The 16,502-nt window shown below is 43.5% G+C and overlaps 1 protein-coding gene across 2 annotated transcripts in view; it reads left to right on the forward strand.

Annotated features, from left to right (window-relative positions):
• Positions 1 to 16,502, forward strand: part of TRAF6 (TNF receptor associated factor 6) — a 185,252-nt gene that overhangs the window by 117,953 nt on the left and 50,797 nt on the right. For both annotated transcript variants that reach the window (XM_086959529.1, XM_086959531.1), the window contains one exon: positions 122 to 272. In XM_086959529.1, coding sequence (XP_086815655.1) covers positions 122 to 272 — 151 coding nt within the window. The remainder of the gene's footprint in view (positions 1 to 121; positions 273 to 16,502) is intronic.

Below are 16,502 nucleotides of genomic sequence, written 5' to 3' on the forward strand. Positions count from 1 at the left end.
CTCTGAGTTGAGCGCAGGTTATTGAAATCTTCCAAGTTGATGCTTTCTGCTTATCCAAGCACCAATGACGGGCTGTGACTGCTTATTGTCTGACCATCTGATTGTGGCCTTTTTGTTCTAGAGATGCTGGACAGAAGTGCCCGGTGGACAACGAGATACTTTTTGAGAAATCTCTCTTCCCTGACAACTTTGCGAAACGGGAAATCTTATCACTGACAGTGAAGTGTTCCAACAAAGGCTGTCTCCACAAGATGGAACTGAGGCATCTAGAGGTGAGAAGGACTGTATCAATTTGAATCTGAATGCCACTTTTGTGTTTATTATAGCCTTATAGCCTGCCATCCCGGCTATTAAAGGCCCACTCCAGCATTGAAGGCGCGCGCCGAAGGCGAGGGCCTATGACAAAGGAGCAGGACTTTAATAGCATGTATAGCCCAGCTACGAAGGGCTATAAGACTATTAGAACATTCTGCCACTAGTGGGCAGAATATACTAATAAATAAATCAAGGACCTCTTAGGGCCCGAGGGCGTTTTACCCCTTAAGCGCTGCCGTCGGCCAATGGCCGACTGCAACGCTACCTCCCCAGTGCTGCCGTCGGCCATTGGCTGACGGCATTCTACCCGCGATCGGAAACGCCCACACCGCGGCGGAATTACCGCCGCGGTTAACGGGAAAAATCCCCTCAGGCCCCGAGAGGCCTTTGTAAAACAACATTGGAATGTTGCTTTGCAGGCCTTTACCGGGCCGTAGTAGCCCGGAGCACTCTATTGTCTGCAATGGAGTGCTCCACATTCCAGTGTTCTAATGTACATTGCTTCATCCTTGTTCTTTAATGTTCTTAAATACTGAATTGAGTTGAACCCTGATTGGTGGCAGAGTCCATTTTTCTTTACTCAAGCAAACCTAAGAATTGGTACTAGTATAGGCCACTCCATAGGCGCTAGCACAAACTGATAACCGTAAGTATGGGAGCAGGGCACTTTTAAGGCACTTTGTTTGTCCAAAAGGTCTACTGGCTCCACCTCCCAAGGTAAAGCGGATGTCGACTGGCGTATGACCACACTAACCCATGCAAAGCTACATGAGCTATTGTGTGATGGAGGCAGGAAACGGATGTACAGAAATTAGAAAATAAATGGGAAACTGAAGGTGATGAGTAAACGGCCAAAAACACAGGGTTAGCCACAAGAGCATAAATAAATCTAACGTTTTTGAAATGCAAGTGAAAAGTGCTTGCTCTGGGAACATTTAATTGTCAAAGGGCTACAATAGAAACAATAATCAGGATGCTTTGTTTGAGATTGTAAGATGTAATTTAAATGTTCTTTAATAGAAAAGAGAAAATGCCGTAGTTTACATGTTGATACATTCAGATGTTCTCACGTTGTGTGCCCTATTTGTGGATTTTCTTTGCCAGCGTTTTGTAGAACGTAAAAACTCAAAACAGAAAAAAGAACATTCAATTAAATCTAATGTAACCAGGATAATCTTCACATTGGTTGCAGAAGCTGAGCCCCAGGCGGGTTACGCAATGGAAAGGTCCTTTGCTGCAAATTGCTATTTGTTCCAAGGGTGAATAAGGTTTTTTTTGCAGTGTTTTGAGGTTCGTTTACTTGGGAACTACTGATTAAGTAATGTATAGAGAATCTTTGAGGCTTAATGTGTTTGTTGATGCTGTGGGTTGTATCCATTTTAAGGTAAACTCATTAAAATATATATATTTTTTCAGTTATATAAATATAATTTATATCAAATATGTCAGTATATTTCGACACACTATTCCATAGACATGGTCCTTGTCCGAATTTTGGACCACTGAAGATTTGTTTACATCGAACAAAAGTAAGAAAAGTGTAACTGAGCAGTTCCAAAAGGTTTATTCGCACTGTTGGCAAGGTAGAGCTAAAACTACTGCACATTAAACACCAAAGATGATTGGAAATTCAGATTTTCTCAAACATGAGATGCTTTTTTTTTTTGTTTAGTCTGAACTTGTCCAATAAAACTACCAATAGAGAAAAAGAAAGATCTTATAAAAATTGAGTGCAGTAGACTTTTTATTTTTTATACTTCAGGTTACTTGTTCCGTAAACCCAAAGAGTGAGGTATATGCAATTCTTTGCTTTCCCTGGGCAACTTGCAGTGGGGTCATAAATATGTTACTTACCTTAAGTGACGTTCTTCCTGATGGATATTTGGGCATCATCATATTCCTTACGTAAACCATTACCGAGGCCCCAGAACTTGAAAAATGTCTTTTATCAATTTGTAGTCACTAGTGCTAAACGATGCTCTTGGCAGTCAACAATGGTGTATCGCAGCTGTGCTTGATGGGACATGTATGACCATCATAATACTTAATACTGAGCGGCTAATTTCAGAGGTTGGAGGCATCTGGGAGCACCAGAGGAGGGTCTCCTGTACATCAGCATTCCTAACCTCAACATGGCCGCTGCACTAGGTGTTTGAAACGATCGCAGACACACCGAATCCTGATGAAATCCATTTTGTTTGTTTGTTTTTATTTTTTTGATTGATTTTGGGCAGATGCCTGACCTCATCATGGCAGCCGCACCCGGTGCGTGAAATGAGCACAGACACACTGAAACCTCCTGGGTGCCGGTTTTCTTTCTACGGACGCAGTGGTGTTCTCCCTACTGTTGCGATGCTGTCTTGCCAGATTTAAGGAGGCGAGTGCGGGCTTGGGAGTTTCTGGAGGTACCTCGCACGGCACCCCTGGCTTTGTCTGTTAACATAGAGGGACACCCATGTTGTTTGTGTCTATCATTAATGTTGATCTCAGGTATCCATTTTTCCCTCTGGTCAATAGAGTGTGTGGTGGGATGCCCCCATCCCCGGTCCTTTTCTCGGCTGGGCATAGAAAGAGCAAAGGGCTGGCTCTGACCTTCTGCTTTTGGTGGCCATCTTGGAGTGGGCATGCTGACACTATCCCACACTCCTGGACTGGGCATTGAAAGAGAAAAGGGGTTGTTCCACCCTCTGTTTTTGGTGGCCATCTTGGAGTGAGCTCTTTGTCATCATCCCACACACCTGGGTAATGATCTCTCCTCCTAACACCATCCCTGTCCTACGGATATGTCATTACTATCGGACAACTAACACACTCTCAAAATGGAGTTAAGTACCGATCCATCAGGATCCAACGCATTCATCATCATCTACCCACCCAATCTATCGAAAAACGCAGCCAAAAACACAAGCATCAAATACTTGGGGCTTGGCCCGAAACCTTAATTTCGGACATCTACTTTTGCACAACCAAAGGCAGTAGAGTTAATGACTTATTTTCTACACCACGAAAAGAGCATGTTGGCGAAAAGTCCCCCTACTCGATGCTCCGAATATTAGGTACCATAAAAACACCTAATGGTCTCAAATTTACTACAGCGGTCTAGTGCATGCACAACGCCAATCCCACCATCATCCTCTATAACAATGTGATCATCCTATTCCAAACCTCCAATGTCAATCTAATTAAGATAGCCATTATCTTCCCTTTTACTCAAACGCACAGTTTCGGCGAAACCCAATGACACCCACTCGCACCTGTCCGTCACTCAGGGCACCAGATGTCCTCCCCACCACTCTGGGTAGACCCTCACTCTCTCTAATTCACTCTTCGCCTTTAGATGATCACAGAGTGGTGTTGTCCCCAGTTGATGTGAACCAACTTTCTAGACCTCCGACTCAGAATGTGAGAGACATTCCGAGTTTAACCATCGCTCTGCCAGCCAATCCGATTATAACCGTTCCTCGCCCGGAGAGATCCCCTAGTGACCTACTATCATCGCCTTCAATGACTGATCACTCTTCCCTTATAACTCTCCGAACGCCTCTTACTTTGTTGGTGAGGTTTTTTTTCTTTCTTTTTTTTGTATTCCTCATATACCATAGTGGGCGTTCTAGATGGGAAATCCCAACCTCTCTCCCCTTATCGAGATGTTCCGGCTCCCGTGTTTAAGACCCATGGGAAGAGTGTGACCCTCCAGCACCTACTGTTATCTTAATCCACTCCATTTCACACTATCTTGGTGACCCTGTGTTACTTTAAAGGAAAAGAACCAACAGTGCCCAGGTGAAATCATTGGAATACCGTCATCTGTTCTGCCAAGCCACAAGTGCCGTCCAGACCTTACCATAGCTTGTACTGTCGCAAGCCATGTCGGATTCACTTGTACAAATGATATGTTTCAGGCATTCTGTAAAAGTAGGGGCATTTACATCTTTCCAGGACCTACATATTTCTCGTCTTGCCAAGATGATAACATAAAAGATAAATTTGGACGCCATATCATTAGAATGATAGTCTGTTTCCAACCCAAACAAGATAATCCCTGGGGAAACCACCAGTTGTATATGTAGTACATCAGCCAAGAATTCATGTACTTTAGCTCAATAGCTAATTATCATCGGACAATCCACAAATATAGGGAAGTCGTCAGCTGGAGGTTTTACACACCTGAGGCAGTAGTGCTCTAAGCCAGTGATCTTGGTTAATTTTTTCGATGATATATATGCTCTGTTCATAGTATAGAGATGGTTTCTTTTAAGAGGGGCTGATTTGACCACTGCGTGCAGCATAGTAAAAGAATCCACCTACAGGTCCTTTATGTTGTTAAGATTTAAACTAATAACATTACCCCACAATTTTTGGAGTTCGGGTTCTGTCACTTCCTCTGCCTTGGTCATGGCCCAGTACCAAAAAGATACCTCCCTCTTCCATCCACTCTTCCAAAATACTGTGTCAAACTTTGGATTAGATGTATCAAAATCCCAGGATATAGTTGCCCACCTTCCTGACAGCTGATAATATTTGAACCTGGTAAGAGTCCCGCCAGTCAACCTACACAGGGACTCCCAGTCCATAAGCTGTGAATCTTTTTGCAGATCATGCGAGCACATTAATCCTGCCAATTTAAGGGGGCGAGATAACTGATCATTGAGGCAGTCTAGCGTCCCTGGGGAGAGTCCCAGATCGGGGCCTCGGGTGGGTAGTATGAAAGTCCAAGCCTTTTTCTAATATAAAGCAAGTTTTTCAAGGCCGCACCCAAAATCTTAAGCCTCACCTTCTTATAGAACTTTGGGTCACCGTATTTGAAAAGGAAGTATTCTTGCCCTTGTGGTATGCCGTGGAGTAAGGCCTGAAACAGAAGACCTAAAGCAGATGCATCCGCCTTATCGGCCAAGAGTCTGAAATTTTTTAAATGAAAAGAATGACAGTAAATGAGCAGGTCTGGCGAAGCTAACCCTCCTGTTTTTAAGCCTCTCCTTAGTTTTTTCCAGGAGATTCTTGATATCTTGGTGTTTTAGATAATGGAACCAATTTTTACCTGCAATTTGGCAATGTCTGATGCCTTGAAGATTAATGGAATTGAATTGAAAATAAAAGTTAGTTATTTTTGGTAGAATAATCATTTTAATTAGGTTTACCCTCCCAAAGATGTTTAAAGGGAGGCCTGACCACCGTTGCAAAAGTTCGCAAACATCCTTATAGACTCTAGTTATATTTAGATATCTCAGAGATATTTTGGGCCAGATGTTATTCGTGACTTGCCACCTGGGGTCCCCACCTCCAGGTTCCATTGCATAATCTCGGTTTTGTATTTTGTATCCCGAGATTTCCCCAAAGGACTCTGCCTGATCAAATAGTCTGGGGATAGCTTCATCAGGATTGGAGGTGAACATAAGGAGATCATCTGCATATAAAGCAAATTTTAATGCTAGATCTGCGATTTTAAAATGTTTGATCGTGGGGTCCGACCTTAACAGGCAGATAAACGGTTCGATATACAAATTGAACAAAAGGGGTGACGGAGGGCACCATTGCCTGGTTCCACGTGATATTGTGATCCAATCCGTGAGGAATCCATTTACAAGGATTTTTGCTTTAGGGCTAGAATAGAGAGATCTAATTGATGATATAAAATTCTCGGGAAATCCGAAGCCGGATAAAGCCAACCATAGATACGACCAGTTCACTTGGTCAAAAGCCTTAGCGGCATCAATAGCTACAAGGGTCAGTGGGAGCTTCTTATCTGTTGCGACATCTATGGCAGCAATGGCTTGGAAAGTTGGCTCGTTAAGCTGCCTGCCCGGGATGAAGCCCCTCTGATCCTTATGTACTATGGTTTTGATGCATCTTGCCATTCTCACTGCCAAAACCCCAGCAAAGATCTTATATTCAGAGTTTAGCAGCGAGATTGGCCCATAAGACTTGATTATTAAGGGGTCTTTATTAGGTTTCAGGATCAGAGTGTCTGTGGCTTCTTACCATGTTTTTGGGGTAGTCTCTCCCAAAAGGTATATTTTATTAAACAAGGTCGTTAGAACAGAGACCACTTTATCTAACCCTATCAAGTATAGCTCTACCGGGAGCCCATATGGGCCGGCTGCTTTTTCCTTGGTCATTTTTTTTATCTGACTTCGGATTTCACCCTCTTTTATATTTGAGCGCAGGAATGCTCTATCCGTCTCTGCCAGCTGAGGCAGCCCAAGCTGGTTTAACCAATCTTCTGCTCTTTGAAAGGAGAAACGATTATCTTCTTTATAGAGATTTTGCATAAATGATTTGGCCTCCTCGCGGATCTGATCATGGATAGACTCTTGATCTGATTTCTGATCCTATCTGTCTCGGCCTTCCGGGCAAAAAGTTGGCCGCAATTTTCCAAATAGGAAAAAGTTTGCAATTTACTTGCATCCCATCTGTCTTTAAGTGTTTTGTCTAGATTAGCCTGATATTCCGCCCGTAGAGAATCTAACTCACTTTGTATATATAGCAGATTGTTCCGCTGATCTAGGGATGCCCTCTAGAGCTGCTGCTCTTTTTGTTTAATCTTAAAGACAATCATCTTCCACCCTTCTTCTAGATCATTAGTGAGCTCAGGGATCCTCTCATAAAGGGCTTAAAGGCTTCCCATACAACTTGATCAGTCGTAGTACCGCAGTTTAGCCTAAAATACTCCTCTACCTGCATCTCCAAGTCATCTTTTACCTCCTCTTTTAAGAGTATAGACCTATCCAGAGTCCACCTTCTTAGTTGTTTTACTTGCTTTAGTCTGATTGTTAGTTCCACCATAGAGTGGTCAGAAAGCAAAGCTGGAATGTATAATGTAGTATCGACTGCAGAAAAGAGGACCTGATCTAAATAGAAAAAAGTCAATTCTTGAGTGATGCCTGTATCTACAGCTATAGAAGGAAAAGTCACTTTTATTGCCGTTTTTCACCCTCCAAATATCTAGTAAGTTGAAATCTTTCATAATATTTTAAGCTCCATTTGTGATTTGCGAGGGGGGGTGTATTTAGCCCTAGAAGTGCGATCCAAAGTTTCATCAAAGATCAGGTTGAAATCCCCTCCAATAATAATAGGTATCGCCAGAGCCGAGAGACTAGCTTTTAGGTTCAGCGGAGAGTCTTGATTAGGCCCGTAATAGACTGCGCATGCACCTTCCACTACTAATGATGCAGTCATCTATCTACCCGAATGATTAGTCTCGGACATCTCTACCTTAATCCCGGCATTGGCACGGATTACAATTGCCACTCCTCTGGTGTCCACTCTGACCGGAGCAGAGAAGGTCCTGCACTCTTTGTGCCTCTAAGTGGGTTTCCTCAAGCAAGCAAATATGGGCCCCTGATTTATTCAGGAATTCACAGACTCTAGAGAATTTCCTGCTGTCCCTTAGCCCAATTACATTCCAGCTTACAATTGTTATTCTATTAAATGTGCTGGTCATCTTAAAGGATATCTGGAGAAGACTAAATACTGCTTCCCATCTTTTCCCACTTGCAAATTGCGCCTTATCTTTATTTTCATGATTATATGAGGAATGAATTTTCCCTTTTTTAGTCCCAACCCCCCCTGCACCCACCCATCTCCCTTGAGGAACCCCCCCTTGTGTCCTTTGGCAATCTTATCGCCTGTTAGGAACCCTCTGTTCCAACTTGGGATCTACCTCTGTAGTTAAAAAAACTAAAAAGAAAACTGCCTTTACTTGATGTACAAGTGAGAACATTATATATTATGTTTTTTTTTTTTTACAACTTTTTGGTACCCTCATATATCTTATACCTTAGATTGCTCTAACCCCCCATTAGCCCCTTCTTTTTATGTTTTATGTGTGTGCATATATATATCTTTTTTTTTTTTTTTTTACAGAAACTGGAAGTGAGGGGGTTCTATTGATGTGTCTATCCTCTTGGACATGGACCATAAACCTTTAGGAGAGGGGAGAGGAGATCATTCTAACGTTGAATTTTAATACTAATTAGAAATGTGTCGACTTCTTGAGGAGAGGTAAAGTTGTAAGTTTTGTTCCTCCACACCACCTTCAATGCAGCAGGGAATTTCATCATAACCTGCGCACCCTGGCTCCTTAAGTCTGACATTCGTGACCCCAACTCCCACTGCCTCTGTGCTGTGACTTTGCCTACGTCTGAGCGGATAAGATATTTTGTTAAATTTATCTGAAGAGACGGGTCCGTGAGTGCCCTTCCTAATATCGGCTCCTTGACTGCATATATGTGAAAATTAACTAAAATCTTCCTTGGGGATTTTCTATCAGGGTGCTGCCTGAATGGGTCCCTATGTGCCCTCTGTATTTCACTCTCGAGGTCAATGTCCGGTTTATCTTTTAACACCCCTTCTCTGAGGAGTTTACATATCAGAGACCTAACATCGCCATTTTCTGCCCCTTCAGGTATCTTGAGAAATTTAAGATTATTCCTCCTGGCATGGATCTCCAATCGCTCCATATCCATTTGTAGAGATCTGTTCTGTGCTTTTAGTGCAGCTATGCCTTTCGAATGAGCTTGAGTCACTGCAGAAAGGGTGGCAGCCTCGCCTTCCAGTGCCTCCATCCGATTACAAATATCATCTAATTTTATTTCAAGGCTGGTGCATTTCTCATTTATTTCCTTCTGATTGCCCTCAGAAATTTCGAACTTCAATAGATCCTCCCAAAGAGATTGAAGGACTAATTTGAGCTGAACAGGACTGCTACCCAGCTCTTCTGGCCCTACTGGCCGGGTCTCCTTGGGATCTATACCAGAGTTGTCACGTAGTGGTCTAGACGTGGGCAGGGGGCTGGGCTCGGATGGCAGCTGGGACACAGACGCTTCTGCTACATCAGGGGAAGATGTAGGTTGATCAATTCCTAGATCTGTCTCTGGCTCGTACAGTAGTGGGGAATAAGCATTTTCAACGTGAAGTGAGGGTGTGGGTCACGCACTCCTCTGTGTGATAAAGGTGGCTAGTTGTGGTGTGCTTCAAAGATATCACCCCCTGACAAGAAGGTGTGGGAATCAATGTATGGTTAGTGACACCTAGAGTAGGTGCCAACTCTCTGAGCACAACCTTGATGAAACAAACAAGTTTCTTTAGCAACTTCTTCAAATGTCACAAAAAATTAAACCAGATTTGTGTTCATATTCTTCATGTTTAATTCACATGAATCTCTCTTCAAAATCCATGAAATTCCATTTCATATGTAAATCCAAATTCATTGTGTATATATTGACATCATATCCCAATGCATTTCGGACACATGGTCCTTCGTCAGGGGAATCCTAAAACATAATAATGAAATAATCTAAGTATGATCCACCGAGTAAAAATGAATACACACATACATTGCCTTAATCATGAGCGTCTCTTATAAATAATGCCAAAAAGGTGAGTATAACGTGAACACTCAAAGGCACCCGAAAAACGTGCTTGCCCAAAGAACAGCGGTTATTAGGTGAATTCAAAACGAAACCATGCGGTGAGTGAATATAGATTTCTAAACAACGCTAGGTGAGCCAAATGTTACACGAGAAAAACCAACCTAATGCTCCAACCTTGATATCCAAAGGTCAAGGAACTCCGCTAGTCACAATTGATCAACTCCCTCCCCAGGACCCACTCTCCATCACCTTGGACCCCAAGGTCTTACACTGAGTCCCCTTTTCTCCACTCGCTTTCCCAACACACACTTGGTTACATGCCTACACGATATATCTCTCCAACTGCACCTCCTCACTACTGAACTACGTAACCAGAAAGCCCTCTCAAACGATCCTTTCCCTGCAATCAGCTCCTTCCTCACCTCTGCGAACCTGCCCAGAGCCTCCCCTAGTGTGAGTGAACGCATGGGCCAGTTTTTAGCCCTCTCCCCCCCATCTTGCAAACCATTCCCTTAGCTAACGCGGTCTCCTGCCCCAGGCTATTTGAGACCTACCTTGCACCCAATGATCCCAATGACATTCACAACTCTTACTCTACTAGGTCCAATTCCAACATGATCCCGCCGAGCAAAATACAATCCATCCATTCCAACCCGTACAGAGAACCACGTCACAATCCTAGACATCAATAAAGACAACTCAAGAGAGTGAAAGTCATCCAGACTCCTTCCCACATTAATCCACCATGACTTAACTGTGCACTCCTCAATTGCAGGTTAGCCAATAAACACGCCTCCAATATCTCCGACCTCATCCAACACAAAGATTTAGACATTCTCATCCTCACTGAAACTTGGCTAAATTCCGCCTCCACTCCTTTCCTAGACCTACTAGTACCTCCTACTCACGACGTAATTCGGCTAGACCGAGCTCAGAAGCTAGGGTGTGGCCTAGGGTGTATTCATAGTAACACATTCTTAATTTCTCACTTAGTCCTCTTCGCCCTTCTCCTATGCATACCTTTGTCTCAGCATCTCAAGTAATAACCTGACGGTTTGCAAACTTCACACTTTTCATCACCCTCGGGAGACAATCTCCCCTTCATCGAGCAACTAAAGGAAGTCATCTCTTGCAATGTCAACTCAGCCATGTCCGAAATCTTCTTTGGTGATTTCAACCTTCACTGGTCTAACCCCAATGACCAAGCGGTTACTTTCCCTAAAGCATTTTTGAATGATCAAGAAGGGATTCAGCACTGTGACCAAACAACTCACAATAAAGGAGAAAATCTAGACCTCGTTATCTTTAAAGGGCAGACCATCACATTGGATACTATAACCCTTTGTGATTGGTCCGATCACCACTGCATCCTGTTTTATATAAACAGGGAGGTGTCGTTGAGGAAGGCTCAACCAACGTACTCAAGCATCTGGAAAAGGGACCTCAGATCAATAAACTCAGTTGATCTAGCAGCCCACTGTAAATCGGCTCTCTCCTCCCAAGCAGACTTGACCGATGTTCAGTTACTCACTGACTCCTACAACTCTACCATCTCCAACATCATGGACAACATCGCACCACTCCAACAAAAAAACGCCTCCACTAAATTATCCAAACCATGGTACGATGACCATTTAAACACGGAGCGCCGCAACCTTGGGGCAGCTGAACGTTCCTGGAGATCCAATCCCTCCTTGGAACAACTAAAACTCCTTAGAGATTTAGAAACTTTTACAGCAAACAAATCAAGAGCGCTATGGCAGACTACTTCAGACACCAACTTAATCAAGCTGCAAACTGCCCCAAGAAACTATTCGAGTTGGTCGAACAGCAAACCGTGGTAGACCCAAACAACTTTGACTCCGGAGGTGACCCACCTTCTTGAGATGTTCTTGCTGCTTTCTTCACCGAGAAAATCAAGGCTTATCACCATTGAACTCACTACTAAGAAGGTGCTACTGCCATCTCCCCGGTCCGCACCACCCCTTGACCTCTCAGAAAAGTGCAAACTTATCAGCCTGAACTCTAGGAAAAATGCGGCATAGTGCACCTTTACACTATTCAGTGAAAAAGACAGCAACAAGATTCATCAGAACATCATTCCATCTATCCACTTCAGTGACCCGCTGCCACCTGCCATCTACAAAGAAATCGAGAATGTACTCATCCCCACCTGGACAAGGATTGTAAACGCTTCTCTAGCACAAGGCACAATCCCAGACTGAATAAAAGCACCGCAGGTGTCACCTATACTAAAAAAAACTAACACAGATAAAACTGACCTCAATAATTTCTGCCCTATCTCCAACATCCCCACATTAGCAAAACTACTTGAAAATTCATACAATCCCTACTCTGTGCTCATGAAGAGAATTTCCAACCCCTTGACTAGCATCAATCCGGCTTTCGGAAAGGGCACAGTACCGAATTGGCTCTCACGCACGTTATGGATGACATCTTAAAAATGCTTGACCAAAATGATTCCTGCTTCCTAATCCTCCTTGACCTTTCTTCCACTTTCGACACGGTTAATCACAACAACCTTCTATCCATTCTGAAGAACTGGATGGGTTTATCGGGTCGGGTGTTACAATGGTTCTCGTCCTTCCTTCACCACAGATCACAAAGAATCGAGGCAAACCACTCCCTCTCCAGTGCTCATGGGTGTCCCCAAGGGTCTGCCCTATCTCCTATCCTCTTCAACCTTTTCTTGAAACCACTAGCTAATCCCCGGGACAACATCATCTGACTCAACGCTACTCTAAATACTATGCTAAATTGGTTAAAAGAGAACCATCTACTGCTCAACACCTCCAAAACTGAATTCCTTTTCATAACTCCCCAGACCACATCCCCAAGCTAGACCCTGGGCTGAATCACCTCACTTCCTTCAATTGCACCCCTCTCATCATAGACTCAGCCAAATATCTTGGAATCACCCTGGACAAACACCTGAATATGAAAAATCATATCATCAATGTGTGTAAGGGAGCTAATCACTTGATGAGGACACTCAGAAATATCAAGCCATTCCTTCCGCAAAAGGACTTCATGCAGGTGGCACAAGCAATGGTCTCGCCGTGGCTGGACTACGGCAGTGCTACACTCTGTGGCCTTCCCAATATTCCCAGGCTCCCCTAAGGGCATCACTGAATGCTGCAGCCAGAGCGGTCATAAGTACCAAACGAAATGAGCACATATCCCCAATGCTAAAATCTCTTAAATGGTTGCCCTGCGAAGCTCGAATTCAGTTAAAGATTGCCGTTCTGGCGCACAAAGCCCTGCATTTCAAAACGCCCAGGTACCTAGTACAAAAGCTTGAATTATCCTGCGGTGGGAGAGCCTCAAGAAGCGCTATCACTCTCCTCCTGTAATCACCCATCCTTAGCAAATAGAGAACCGGTCTTAGAGCCTTCTCCGGCGCTACCCCAAGGATATGGAACACTCTTCCACCAAAATTACGCAGAATCTCTTCAACAACTGCTTTCAAACTGGAAGCCAAAAAATTACCTAATGAACACATTTTTACCTTAACTTGGGCTAGGATCACTTGTCGAAATCATTTTTTCGACAACCATTGTACCTTCATGTGATGCTGCTCTTCTTTACCACATTGTGTCCCCCTCCGTAGCCCGTTATATTCCTGTTTATCGTATTACTCTCCTTGATTCACTTGTCTGGGAAATATGTAAGTTTTCCTGTTGTGTATTCCTACTTGATGTCGATATTGGATCTATGCTCTTCTTTTCTGCAATGTGTACCCCCTTTTGTAGACTTCTACATACCCGTTTATTGTACTTTGTCCTTGATTCATTTGTCTGGGAATTATGCGATTATTGGTCTGGGATTTATGCGATTGTTCCTGTTGTGTATTCTTACTTGTTGTCGATATTGGACTTATGTCTTTCCTTCCTTTTGTAAAGCGCTCTGATTCCTACAGGATCTTGTTTGCGCTATATAAAACTTTATAAATAAAAATAAAATAAATCATGTGGCTCCACATGAATTAAAATCAATTCAGATCATTTTTCAGGCTCCAACTGGGGCTAGGAAGATTAGATCAATCAAAGTAACACCAGTTATCATTCAGGTCAAATTAGTCCACAAGCGGGGAATTGTGATCCGGAAAGGAATGCTCTAGTATAGTTATATACACCAGAAATAATTTTATGGAAGAAAAATAATCTGCTAATGGATAATGGTTTCTACAGATTCCTTACTGGAATCATTCCCAAAGCATCGATGAAGGAGTGAGTTGAGGATGCTAGTAGCCTTACATAAAAGTTGATATAAGAACCGTTTTACCAGATTTGTATTAAGCATGACCTCCTGTCTCAAGGTAATAATGCTTTGTAAATAATGAAGGAACAACCAGAGCACAGTTTGTTACTCCTCAGAATGTAGCAAAAGGCTTGGTGCATTTTATGCTAAAACTATACCCATTGGTTCTTTGCCTGAGCTCTGGTCCTGCTGTCATTGTTGATTTTAACCACCCAGAGCTGCTGTTGCGCCTGGAGATTGTTCTAAGGTATGATAATGGGCCTATGAAAAAATTTATTTATAAACATCTTTTCTGAGTACACTTATATGGGTGCGCAAGCAAATGTGGTTGCTTAAAAATGTCAACTTTAAACCTGAACAAGTAAAATGAAAGCAAACCCATTATCAATTCCTTTAATGCTCCTCTGGATTTCTGCATGAGACTAATGCAAAATGACGACACTGTAAATAGGATCTCCATTATTTTCTATGGGAGTATGTTGCAGTACCTGTGGGTGGCATGTGTGGTGCTGGTCTAATCCCACCTCTGAACTGGAGTAATTTACCACTCTCTTCTATCCCATTTTGGCTGTAGTAATTTTAGAAGTTTGTGAATAGCAATGTTTTTCTAGGTGGGTGCCTGTCACTCGCAACACCTTAAACGCCTCCTTACTCCTTCGTGTATCCCTCTCTTCTTTCCAGGGGATCCTCATCAATAGTCATAAGCATTAGAATATTCCCGCCCATGCGCGGGACCCCGGAAACACTATATTATATGTGCCCCACATATATATATATATATATATATATATATATACATACATATATATATATATATATATATATATAAATAATATATATATAAAAACAAGCAATAGCAGCCAAATCACATTAGAGCTGAAATATGCTGTGAAGAATTTCCACCAGACATGTATAATAAGCATTAGAAACATGAGAAACAACACCAAAGATTGTTTCGAAATTGTTTTAATGCTCAGAAAGCAGTAGAAATTCTCATAACTCACTGGAAGCATAGGAAGCTCCCAGGCTGCATTGCAAACACACAGTCTAAAAAGACTGAAAAGCTAACCTGTAGCTGAATAGCAATAAACTGACACCGTGCCTTTAAGGCACTCATGACCCCCTGTAGCCCATCATGCCCCAGGGGTGACAGTAGGTCAGTTGTTCTTTCCGGCTCCTTCAGTGAAGGACCCTGGTTACACAGCTCCACTATTTTTCTGGTTTTTGACAGAAAAATACTTCTTTTTTGACAACTTTTACTCTTACTTCGACATTTAACATCTAATCAAGTAAGATACTGCTTGTTTTCAGCAGTTTAGTGAACATTTTCCTCTGAGAATGCCTTCACTCTTTGATAAATGTCCTTCTTGTGGCAACACGAAGGCAAAATCAGACGCTCGACGTCGAGGCATTCAGATGCAATCATGGTGACAGAATCTGCGTCTCATCATTCATCTTATCGGTCCTCTGGCTCCTCAACTGAACATTCAAGGTCCAGAAGCCCTATACACAGAACTCCTGAGCGTCGACCAGATCCATCGGCCGAACGAATCAGGCTGTCACCTAGATGGTACAGATCTTTGAACCATTGGCGAGATGCTGGGGCTACCAAGCGTATGCAGGAATATGCCAGCCCACACCACAGGTCTCCTCTCCAAGATCTGGTGGAGGAGATGGACAGGCGTAGCCCTCCCAGGCGCAAATCCCCTGTGAGACTACCCACCAAAGCGCCCAGAAGATCCCGATCTCCTAGAGGGGAACATCAAATGGAAGGTCGGATAAGGTCTCGCTCTCCTAGGGGCAAATCGCGCGTGAGATCACCAGCCAGATCTCCCAGAACATCCCGATCTCCTAGAAAGGAACCTCGGACGGAAGATCGGATCAGATCTCGCTCCCCTAGACGGGAGGAGCGTTCAAGAAGGTCACGGGAGCGGAGACTCAGTGCTCACCGTAGACGTCGACGTACTCCGTCTACTTCTTTGACCTCTTCTACCAGATCGTCAAAGAGGGACTACTCCCCGACGTTGACAGACAGTCCTGCGTCCAGGTCCTCCCCAGTGGATGACATTGGCACATATCTGGATGTGCTGCAAAGAGGTGCGCTTAAACTGAACATCGAGATGTCTGTCCCTCAAGTAACAACGACAGTCATTTTTGAAACTTTACACAAAAAGGCCATCTCCAGACCTCTGCTGCCTTTAGTCCCGGGGATTATGGACCCTGTCAAGGAGGTTTTCCTAACCCCAGCAGCAATCAGAGCAGTACCGGCCCGCATTCAGAAGAAGTACAAACCGGCAGCCTCTGACCCGGTGTTTGTAAAATCTGACCCTCCAGCAGACTCTGTGATTGTGGCAGCGGCGAGGAAGACACATGCGGTTGCTGGTTCCTCTTCAGTCCCGCCAGATAAAGACAGCAAAACTCAAGACTCCTGGGGTCGAAAGGTTTGCAACTCTTCTGCTTCCACTCTTAAGGTCGCTAGTGCAGCTGCGCTTCTGGGACGATATGACAGAGCCTTATGGGACTCGATGGAAAGAT

The sequence above is a fragment of the Lissotriton vulgaris genome, chromosome 2_2 (genome assembly GCF_964263255.1).
Source record: "Lissotriton vulgaris chromosome 2_2, aLisVul1.2, whole genome shotgun sequence".
Classification (NCBI taxonomy): domain Eukaryota; kingdom Metazoa; phylum Chordata; class Amphibia; order Caudata; family Salamandridae; genus Lissotriton; species Lissotriton vulgaris.